The sequence below is a fragment of the Anabrus simplex genome, chromosome 14, assembly GCF_040414725.1.
Source record: "Anabrus simplex isolate iqAnaSimp1 chromosome 14, ASM4041472v1, whole genome shotgun sequence".
Taxonomy (NCBI): Eukaryota; Metazoa; Arthropoda; class Insecta; order Orthoptera; family Tettigoniidae; genus Anabrus; species Anabrus simplex.
Genome location: NC_090278.1, coordinates 100,100,810 through 100,112,865, shown reverse-complemented (window position 1 = coordinate 100,112,865; position 12,056 = coordinate 100,100,810). Strand labels below are relative to the sequence as shown.

Genomic DNA, 12,056 nt, shown 5'->3' with positions numbered 1-12,056 from the left:
TCCGAAATTATGCCGTATAGTAGCATATTGTTAAAGATTCATTCATAATTGCGAACTCAAACCACCAGAAAGGAAGAAAAGGTTCACTAGAAATACAAGAAACTTGTAAAGCAGAGAAACAGGTAGTCAAATGGACACAGTTAGAAGCATTCCATCAAGTACTATATTGCTTAATTAATAATCAAGACCTCCGAAAGAAGAGTTCTCTAAAGTCACTCGGTCCGTTTTTGGATAGTGACGGATTGATTAGGTTTGGAGGAAGGCTTCATTTTTCGGAGCTAACATCAGAACAGAGACGTCCTGTGCTTCTACCAGCAAATCATCACATCAGCAGAATGATCATGGAAAATGAACATCGTCTTCTGAAGGATTGTTCCCCAGAGCAACTGCTTCATGCAACTCGACAACGATACTGGCCTTGCAGCGGCAGAAGAGAAGCGAAAATTATTGTCAAGAGGTGTCTGAAGTGCTTTTCTTACCATCCTACAGTTCCAGAGGTATGCATGGCAGATTTACCAAAAGAAAGGGTTACATTAGTTGTTCGACCCTTTGTTACCACAGGAGTGGACTATGCAGGTCCAATATCTGTAAGAGAAAGCCACAGAAAAGGCCGCATTCAGACTTACAAGAGTTACATAGCTGTATTTATATGCTTCAGTACCAAGGCAGTGCATTTGGAGTTGGTGTCGGAGCTAACGACCGAAGCTTTCTTAGCTGCACTGCTACGCTTTACGGCGAGAAGTTTGTGCAAGCAGCTTTTCTTTGATAATGGGAAGAATTTCATTGGAGCAGCCAGCGCACTACAAGATATCCAGTCCTATTTGGAAAAGGGGTCAACAACCGTTACCTCCTCACTCGCTCAGCAGCAGATACAGTGGAGTTTCATTCCTCCCCTGTCACCCCACTTTGGGGGATTGTGGGAAGCAGCTGTAAAGATGACATTTGCTGACTGAAACACAGGGACGCGTGCTAACTTTAGAAGAAACCTACACTATTCTTTGCGATATAGAGGCTGTATTAAATTCATGTTCCCTTACTCCCTTGCCAAATGATCCAAATGATTTAGAAGTCCTAACACCAGCACATTTTGTGGCAGAGATGGCAGTGAGAATACTTGCAGGAATTGCAAAAACGCGTCAAGTGGCATGATACCAATCGACATATTGATGTTGATTCTTTGGTGCTGATAATTGATGACAACATCCTTGCTCTAGAGTGGCCCAGGGGTAGGATAGTTCAAGTTCACTCTGGACGAGATGGTGAAGTTAGGGTTGTCACCGTTCGGACGGCTGGTGGAACTTTCACCCGAAGCATCAAGAAAATGCTGTCTTCCCATTGAAGGGGATGAAAGGGAGAACTACTTCAGTTTATCAGAATGAAATTGAACATAGGCGTTGATGTTGTCTCGGAATTAGAAAAAATAAGTAACGAGTAAACTGTACTGCGTAAGTCTGCGAAAATGCAAGTTTTGAACAAATTGATTGTTGTTTCATACCGATTTTTAATGTGAGTGGGGACTCTTTTGCAAAAATGAGATATAACGACAATCCGCTATAGCGAGTTAATTTTTCACCATTGTGAATACTCGCTATAACGGACTTCTACTGGAGGTATTTTAATAACTCGCAGGAAAAAGTCTGATCCCTTTTCTTTCATTATACAATATAAATTACATCATAATATTCCTTAATTACGAGGAATTAGGGTGCCTATAGTGGGGGTGCGTTCGCTCCTTGTAGGTCCACAAGCGCAGTATTGTTTTCTTAACATGGAATAATGATCCTTAATTTTGGCTGAGAGCTGGAACATCCTCAGCTAGATGCATAAATAATAAGAATATTTGAATTTATATCATGGTGTATTGATCAGGTGGAACACCCTGCCCTTGTCTTTAAGTAGTGAATTCAGGAATCATCAATATGGATAATATTGAAATCCAGTCAGTCTAAGGGCCTGTACTACGACTGTCAGATAAACAGCCAGATATGTAGGCTGCAGTTTTGCAAACTAGAAGTTAAATATTTTCTTGTGTACTATCAACGGATTTTAACGACGGTATTGTAATGCGGAAGATGTAGTAACATTTTTATTGGGTTGGTTATAAGGTTACTGAAAATATAGTCAAATTTAGCGCGGTAGTAAACGTGTTCCCTGGTGTTTTCGTTTCTTTAGCTCTATTACTTTTGAAATTGTATTACTCGAATCCAATATCAGACACTTAAGCTATAATTTGGAAGTTCAATTAAGACTGAAATATACACTTACGAAGATAACTGTATAACGAAACTGAAAGTGTTATAGAAAATAAAAGCATGAAAATGTAACCTGGACGCAAAAGTTGAGATTGAGGTTATGTATAGTTTTATCTAGTACTATTTACGAGGATGCACGTTACGGCGAAAGAAAAGTTTATATTTGTGATTAATGCCACTGATCCAGCATAGGATCATTAATTTTATTATTAATTCAATTTATTGTTTGCTCATTGAATAAGTAGTTAGTTTCTTTCTTTTCAGTACAATGTGAGAATAGTAACTGGCAAGCATTTATCTCCCTTTAGCGTAAATACTTCTGTAGCAAGTTGTTATGAAGTAAAAGAAATATAACCTCCTTAACATCCTCATTCGACGGACGAATCGCCATGAACAACGTCGTATACCTTTACTCCATATGTGTGTCACGGATAGATTTGAAATAGAACCCACGCTTTTGACACGCATTTTAATGATTAGGAAATGTGTACTATCACGTCTAGTACCCTACCGACTATCATTTAGAATTATAAGTTAAAAACTTCATTTTCCCGTATTGAACTGAGATTCACAATTAAAATATCAAGGAAGGTTCAACCTAAACAAGACTCACCACCCTGTTGAGCTGAGACTTATTCGAAGATCAACCTTATTCAATCGCCCAACATCAGGTGTCCCGGCCTCGACAAATATCTTTTTGTTGGTATTGCTATATAACATCGGACCTGGACTTATGTGCCTGAATTGAACATCAGAAGAGTGGACAATTTTACTACTTTGTTTTTACCACATCGTTTCATCATCATATTCAGACTTTTATGTTCAAAGCATCTGTTCAATTTTATGCACAATACTTACCCATCAAACTACTATGCTTTTATGTGTCGCATCACATCATCATATTTTACTCAAGTTCTTCTAGCTTTTAAGAAAAAGCAGTCTACTATTTGTATTCAGCCATGCAAGAGTTATTAATGCAATTTTTATGACATGTACTTTGCCCATTTGTGATTTTTGTAACTGATGATGACGCAATGAGCGTCGAAACCGGTTCTAACTATTTAATAAATATTATGTTGTGAACATCTTATGCAACACGTTTTGTATTGAAAAGGTTGAACCTTCCTTGATATTTTTATCATTTAGAAGGTTAAAAAAAAAAAAAAAAATGTTAGACTACTGGGACTCGAACCAATGAAAAAGTGCATAGCAGCAAACGTTGTTGCCCTAACAACCACAGCTATCCATGAAGCTTCCTATTAACTCCTTGTATGCTACTGATTTAGTCAGTAGCAACAACTTGCTAGCTTGGGAAATTTTTAAGAATTTTGTGATAGCTGGACAGGAAGCATTACATACTTTATAAATATATACATAGATTACACTGTAACAACTTAATTTCGCACAGCATCATGCAGATGTAGATTCCTCTTGATGTGTAGCCATCTTGATTCTTTACAGTAGCGTCCCAGATAGGAGCGAAGTACCAGATAAGAGCCTTAACAGCCTCTCCAACTTCAGCATAGCTATACTCGAGAATATTTTTCCAGATTGCACAAACGAAAGTCGTAGTACGCGTTTTCAACCAAACTTCCAGATAAATGCCCAAACTGGCAAATAAATTTATACCGCACTTTTATCTGGCTGTCGTAGTACAGGCCCTAAGATACATAATTACTGGGTTAGCTCGCGGTTAACTCAAATTGCAATTAGTTTCATCAAGAGAGGACACAAATAACAGAAAATATTAGCAAACACTAGATAAAGCACTTCAACAAGGTAACAGCAAACAAAACGCTTACTTCAGTTGTAATCCCTCTGGAAGGATAGTCCAAAACAGAACAAGTGGAAACTGCGGGCCCCAGAGATCGGAACAGATAACTTAAATTACCGATCACAAGGAGAATCTGCGACAAACTAGACCGATCTACTGAAATGAAACTAGATTCTGAATTCGCCCAAATATTTATTTATAAATAAATAATACAGGTATCTTTTAAAATAAAGCGTTTTGGGGACCGAAAAAATGTCATAAAGAGGGAACTTACTGAAAAATTAAAATCAAATTTGCTGTTAAATTTAAGGTTAGGTTTGAACGTAAAAATAATTGGTGAAATCAAAGAAACAAGTGTTTAAAATTTATAATTAATGAAATAAATGAATAATGCATCTTAAAAGCACAGAGTAACACATCAAGGAAAAATTTCCTTAGAAACTCGAACTATACACGTCGCTTATGTTTAAACTTGTTCTAGGAAAGTCTAACTTCTGGGCGATTTGCGAAAGTATCTTGTGGATTAGCATCCACTTTCTCAATAAGCTTTATTAATTTGTCATCTGTAAACTGTCTAGCTTTCTTCTCCATAACTGAATGTTCTGCAAACCACTATGCGTAAGTACAGCAGGCATAATTTACATACATTGTTACAAAAGTCACTCGGGCCTCTCTCAGACGGCACAGAACCCGCTTCCAATGACTCTTAAACACACAGCGGGCCGAGTGGTGGAAAATTCCACGTGCTGTTCAGCGGATCCTTTTCAGCATTCTTTTTCAGTGTAGGTAAAAAATATGGACTGTCATAGTCTTTGTTTACCTTCTACACTTGAGAAAATACAAAAATAGTTCAAGCATGCTGTGTCTTTCACATTACGTTAGAGAAGCAGATGGATAGACTTTTGAGGATACTCTCTATAAAACGGGTCTAAATGATGCCACACTTTCCCAAACACAGCGAGACCACTGGGGTTTCTGACATTAAAGTTCTCATTGTCTTATTTCAGGTTCCATTAACAACCGCTGTGAATCACACAGGAAAAGAAAAAAAGCACACAAATAACTTTTAAATTGAAAATGAGAAATACTGCAAGTGACAACTGTCATGATTGGTCCGTACTGAATCTGACTATAAGCAAAATTACCACAAAAATAATTTATCACCACCTATTCAAAACGTCACATGTTTCGTGGTTGAAATTTACATAATATTACATAATCTTCTCAGGGACATGTTTCGTCCCTTCCTAACCCTTTCCAGTCCAATATTGTCACATGTTCCAACAGTCTAGGCCATATTAATTTTGCACATTTTTACCTAGTCAGATTTAACTCAGAACTTTTATTAGTAACTATAATTATAGTATGATTATTACCGTATATTCTATTGCAGAGGAATAAGTTTCCATAATTTTCATCTCATCAGTGCAGAAGTGAAAAATAACATAAAAACTGAAGTGGAGTGAAGCAGGTAGGAGGCCCCTGCGGTCTTTCAGTTTTCCGACCTGATAAATAACTTACTCTAGGAGGCTAATTATTATGAAATGTTCCATTCCGGTAAACACTATTGTCATTTTCATTCCCATTTTTATGTGCGGAAGTAATTTCAGCATCACTGTTACTCAAATTATCAACACTGACCTGAGAAGCGTCGTCATTGCCGTGTGCCGTATCCCCTCCTCCGCTCCAGATCATTACCTTCGTGCGTCTTCTTGCTTTTGTAGCAGTCACTGGAAATTCCCCTTCTGAATCTTCAGAAACAGCATATGATGGTCTGGGATCATTTCGTTCTTTTTTACGCAGAGGTCCAGTTGATGACGTTTCACTTGCAATGCTGGAGTTCACTACACCTTCATCTTCACTTGACAGTTCTCTAAACTCTTCGTCTAATTCAAAATAAATAAATAATCGTAACTGCTATCTAAATAAACGTGCATATGTATTTCTTCATTCATATTTGCAGCTTTTATACTGTAAATTCAACTGAGACAATTAGAATTCACAGATAAACACGCCTAGTACAATACGTGTGCAGCACTACTCACTGTAAACACAACTGACAGGCCGCGGGTAACCATGACGACACACAGCTACATATCTCTTGTATTATTTCGATGAAGATAAAAGAACGGCTTCCTTTGTGCACAAAAAATTGCTCTAGAAACTCCAGGGATATCAATCGACCTCAATGAGGTCAAAGAATTTCAATAAATTACCTCTCAAGTAGAACGAAACATAATGTCGAGGTGACCTCTACGTTCGACCAGTTACAATGAACCATAATGTCGAGCCTACCTCGACGTTGGACCGGAATAGGTTAAGGGCATTATCAGTCTGAAGCAACCTTAAGGTGGAATGTCTGAAACCTTGTCTATCCATACATGGTTTACAATGAAAGTTCCTTTACACATCAGAGACCTCTTAAAATTAATATCCTACACAATTATACTTTAAAAAGATGCCACATTACACACAGAGTATCAAGAATTAATGGTATTTTTAATACGTGAAATGTAAGAACTTATTGGTGCTGTTCATTCTAGACTCTTAAAAAGTCCAAAGCTAAAATGTATCCTCTTCATAATAACTTGCAGACCATTATGATAGCAACAGTCTTGAGTAAAGAATATACTCTTCCTTGGGTACATTTAACCCGGATGTTCAATTTACCTGATTGTGATAAAATCAATCGAATTAATTATAAACAACAGCTGGATGTTTAACAGTAAATGGGATAAGATAGAGTCTTGTTATGAAAATGTTGTAATTATAAAAATATACGTTCATATGTTTTCTGTCGCGTGAAGCAGTGTTAAGATTCCAAGTTGTGGCTGCTGCTTGATTGTGAAATTGTGTCCTGGGCATTTACGAGTAGTATAACATCGCATAATCCAGACTAAATCAGAAATTGTCACATATGTAGTTTTCCATTAAAACCCCTTTGTGAGGTTCTCACATCAGTATGAAACGATTGGATAGACAGGATCAACAAAAAGGCTAATTTTTATGCTATCTTTGCACGTTCAAAATATCGTGTCCCTTTAACTTTCATCAGGAGGCAGGCCCGACCTTAAATTTAACTCAAAAAGACATGGTTTTGATAAACAGGCAAACATTAGATTTGCTTAGTTCCTTTCTAAATTATGCTAATGTGAGGACAAATTTGGTATGGAAAACATCTTAGTCATTTCATTTCCCGCTGTATGTCACAAACACAATCTTATTGGTATTGAAAGTATTTAATTTAAAGCAGTTCTGCTGTAAATGGTAACAGTGATGCACAGAGGGCTGTGTTCAGTTGCTCCCTTTGACCTGTCTTGTTGAACTCTTATGCTTCTTCCTCTCTTTATATTGCCTCTAAGGTTCTTTTGTAGGTTTGAAGAGAGGGTTGTTGTCAACTACGCGCTCTGGATGGGGGCAATAGAATAATAGCCACGGTATCCGTGAGAGGTGACTAAAAGGGGCCTAAGGGCATCTTAACTTGGGAGCATGGGTTGGTGACCACAGGGCCCTTAGCCAAGTCCTGGTACTGCTTCCAGTTGTGAATGGCTCCTGACTTTCATTCATGCTATCTGATTTCCCTTGGTCAACTCATCTTCATTTCTGATACCGAGAGCATTAGAGCATTGTTACAATTCTTGTTTTTTGTAAAGTACCGTATTTACCCTAATCAATAAATCAATCAATACTGATTTGCATTTAGGGCAGTTGCCCAGGTGGCAGATTCCCTATCTGTTGCTTTCCTAGCCTTTTCCTAAATGATTTCAAACAAATTGGAAATTTATTGAACGTCTCCCTTGGTAACTTATTCCAATCCCTAACTCCCCTTCCTATAAACGAATATTTGCCCCAGTTTGTCTCCTTGAATTCCAACTTTATCTTCATATTGTGATCTTTCCTACTTTTATAAATGCCATTCAAACTTATTCGTCTACTAATGTCATTCCATGCCATCTCTCCGCTGACAGCTCGGAACATACCACTTAGTCGAGCAGCTCTTCTTCTTTCTCTCAATTCTTCCCAACCCAAATTTTGCAACATTTTTGTAACGCTACTCTTTTGTCGGAAATCACCCAGAACAAATTGAGCTGCTTTTCTTTGGATTTTTTCCAGTTCTTGAATCAGGTGATCCTGGTGAGGGTCCCATACACTGGAACCATACTCTAGTTGGGGTCTTACCATCCTTTACATCTTTACTACAACCCCTAAACACCCTCATAACCATGTGCAGAGATCTGTACCCTTTATTTACAATCATATTTATGTGATTACCAAAATGAAGATCTTTCCTTATATTAATACCTAGATACTTACAATGATCCCCAAAAGGAACTTTCACCCCATCAATGCAGTAATTAAAACTGAGAGGACTTTTCCTATTTGTGAAACTCACAACCTGACTTTTAACCCCGTTTATCAACATACCATTGCCTGCTGACCATCTCACAACATTTTCGAGGTCACGTTGCAGTTGCTCACAATCTTGTAACTTATTTATCACTCTATAGAAAATATCATCCGCAAAAAGCCTTACCTCCGATTCCACTCCTTTACTCATATCATTTATATATATAAGAAAACATAAAGGTCCGATAATACTGCCTTGAGGAATTCCCCTCTTAATTATTACAGGGTCAGATAAAGCTTCACCTACTCTAATTCTCTGAGATCTATTTTCTAGAAATATAGCAACCCATTCAGTCACTCTTTTGTCTAGTCCAATTGCACTCATTTTTGCCAGTAGTCTCCCATGATCCACCCTATCAAATGCTTTAGACATGTCAATCGCGATACAGTCCATTTGACCTCCAGAATCCAAGATATCTGCTATATCTTGCTGGAATCCTACAAGTTGAGCTTCAGTGGAATAAACTTTCCTAAAACCGAATTGCCTTCTATCGAACCAGTTATTAATTCCACAAACATGTCTAATATAATAATCCCCGCCGTCGAATATTGCCCACATCCTCATTTTAGGAAGGCTCATTTTGGAAAGAAAAAAAAAACAAACTAAAATTCCTTCCATCGAAAGAGTAATGTAGGCATAAACAAACATAAACTCCTCGAGGTCTACGTGGTCTTTACGCAAATATGAACGTGTAAATTTACGGATATAGCTGCTTTGCCTGAGATGATAAAAGTACATTATCACTGCTATGAAATATATTTTCCATCAAAATGAGCAAGTAGACCTACTTACGTGACAGGTATTTTATTAATCTGAACTTGCGATAGGCTCGATTCCCTGTAGATGGGAAGATTCGTCGTCTTTTGGATCACTAGAATCATCTCCTAAATTACGTACAAGTTTGTTTACACACTCCTCGTCTAAAACACTTCATATGTGATCTCTTTTCACTGGACAGTAACACGGCCGGTGGTGGATAATTCTTTTCGTGCAATGTAAACACTTGAAATAGACACCCCGGCAAAATCTAATGTTAGTTTTGCGATACAGTAAAGCCTTGTTAATTCGAAGTCTTTGTAATACAGAAATCGGGCTTCCAATTATGTGATTTTGAAATAACAGCCTTCTTGTAATTCAGCAATGCCAACCCTCGCCAGTTTTCGCGGATTCTGCTTTTCCGTGTACCGCCTGCTAAGTGATGTTGTGGCATTCCTTAAAACGCTGGATACAAAAGAATTACGATTTCACTCTATTTTCAACTATGAAACACACTATAGACACACCGAAGTGAATGAAAGTGCGGAAAGCTACCCCTGCACGCTCCGGAAGATGCGTTCTATCGTGACGCGGATAAATTTTGAATTTAAATGACTCTGTAAAATACGGTACTGTTAAAAAGAAAAGTCATTTTAGAATTAAAAGTCTGAATTGTTTTCTGTTTAAATATGATATATGGAGACAGTTTTCTTCCATCTATGGTTGCACAAAGCATAACTGTACACTCAGCATCGTAAAGTAGGCGAGCCAGGAGTGTGTTGGCAACCTTGACGCAAATAAAACCTGCACCCGAATTTGGTGCCTCAAAATTTTTTTAAAGATATGCGGCGATTATCGTGTAAATACAGTATTAGAGAATTTGAAGTCTGGGGAGTCTTTCATTTTCATGCCCTTCGTATCCCTTGCCTTCCTTTTTTTGAAGTGTTATACCCCTTCTGATTAGTGCTAATAGGGGATGGTTGCCCAATTGTACTTCGTCTAAAAAGAATAATCACCACCGCTGTTGTGAGCTAGAATTTGTTCTCCAGTGTTGTAATGTTTTTTTTTTTTTTTTCCCTGTCCCACTGTAATGGGCTAGCTACATCTGAGATTATAGCACAGTTAATACCGTCCAACTTCTTCTATAGCTTCGTAAGTGGTGTAGGGTCAGCTTCTTCTCCTCACTGAGCAGGTTGGCCTTGCTGTTAGGGGCGTACAGTTGTTGACTTGCATTCAGGAACCCCACTATTGAAGGCCGTGAAGATGGTTTTCCATGGTTGCGAATTTTCACACCAGGCAAATGCTGGGGCTGTACCTAAAGGTCACGGATACTTCCTTCCCACTCGTAGCCCTTTCCTATACAATCGTTGCCATAAGACCTAGAACTGTGTCTGTACACTGCAAAGCAATTTGTTTAAAAAAAAAGCTTTTAACTCGACTGTCATCACTCCGTTATATACCTTTTCTTGTCTTCCATTACTCTGTCCTAAGTTTTATCCCTAACTCATAAACTCTCTTGACATTGGATTTGTGTCCATTCTTTTAACGTGTCCGAACTGCTTCATTAGTATTTCTTTGATATGTACCTGACATTTATGGCTCAGAATAAAATTAACTCAATTTGTTACTTGTTCTTTGGCTTCAAACACCATCGGTCTGAATTAGGCCCAGTATCATTTTTAAACTTCTTGCAGAACCCAGGTCTCGCTTACATGCGTCCACACTGATCGTACCATAATTTTATAAATCCCTAGTTTTGTCCTTCAAGCCAGGTTTTTTATCTTTCAGCAAATTACTCCTTGAAATTTATGCCCTGGTATAAACAATCCTCTGCTTCTTCCTGTGCTTAACTTTTAATTATCTAGCACGTCCCTGTTCCTACCATATATCCAGTGCCCCATAGGGGCTGTGTGTTCCTTCATGGCAAGTATGGAACAGTGCATGTTGCAGCCGCCGCTCATCCCGGGCCGGGAAGCTGCCCCTGCCTGGGGGCTCTGCAGCCGCGGGGGCCATGTCTTCCGGAACGGGTCAGGATGCTGGAGAAGAAGCTGCACCACCTGCTGCCACTGCTGCACCTGGTGAGTAAATTCTGAGCTTTACTACCAACATCTTCTCTTTCAGTTGTGTGTTCATATTCTTCACAGTAAAATTATCTTCTTGCTCCATAAACTGCTTGAGCATTTCTGCTTATGTTAGGAATGCAATATCATCTTCCTCCAACAATTCACTTTTTGAATATGTCAGTTATTCAGTGTTTTCTTTCAATATCCAGTACTTTTAGTTTGTCATATTGATTTGTTTCATAGAAATGGTGTTGCCAAAAATGTTTGTGCTCAAAGTGAGAACTGAATATAATTGTAGTGTAGTAGACGTGTGTAATCATGTGATTTACATACATAATTGATCAGTAACTTTCGTAAGTAGGCTGGTCTCAACAGCCGTCAAGGTTAAGTAAAATTCTTTCAAGAATAAAATTACTGTGTCCACCTATTCAATACAATTAGATTTTGTAGTGATTAAATCCTACATGAATTATAAACACTAGTTAGGAACATGTTTCGCCCTAATTTTGGGCATCTTCAGCCTAATACTAATCTTAAGGTCAAGTCTTAAATATAATAAACATTGGAAATTAATACTAAATACAATGGTCATATGCTAAACATTTTTTTTATTACAAAATTTGTGCTTTAGGTGATATTTACGTAGTTTACAATATGTACATTAATTAAAAGCCAGAATTTGTGATCAAGGAAACAAACTAAATTATTTTATTTTACAATAAATAGAAAGAAGAAAACCTACAACCTGTTTTCCAGTCATTGACCAGGTCAGGGATGTATGAATGAAGCAGATATAGGCTATT

At 37.9% G+C, this 12,056-nt stretch overlaps 1 protein-coding gene across 17 annotated transcripts in view; it reads left to right on the top strand.

Moving 5' to 3' along the window:
* ctrip (E3 ubiquitin-protein ligase ctrip) overlaps positions 1-12,056 on the top strand; it is a 322,022-nt gene that overhangs the window by 91,176 nt on the left and 218,790 nt on the right. For 14 of the 17 annotated variants that reach the window (XM_067157963.2, XM_067157962.2, XM_067157961.2 and 11 more), the window contains one exon: positions 11,129-11,268. In XM_067157963.2, coding sequence (XP_067014064.2) covers positions 11,129-11,268 — 140 coding nt within the window. The remainder of the gene's footprint in view (positions 1-11,128; positions 11,269-12,056) is intronic. The other 3 variants (XM_067157968.2, XM_067157973.2, XM_067157960.2) reach the window with 1 other exon arrangement.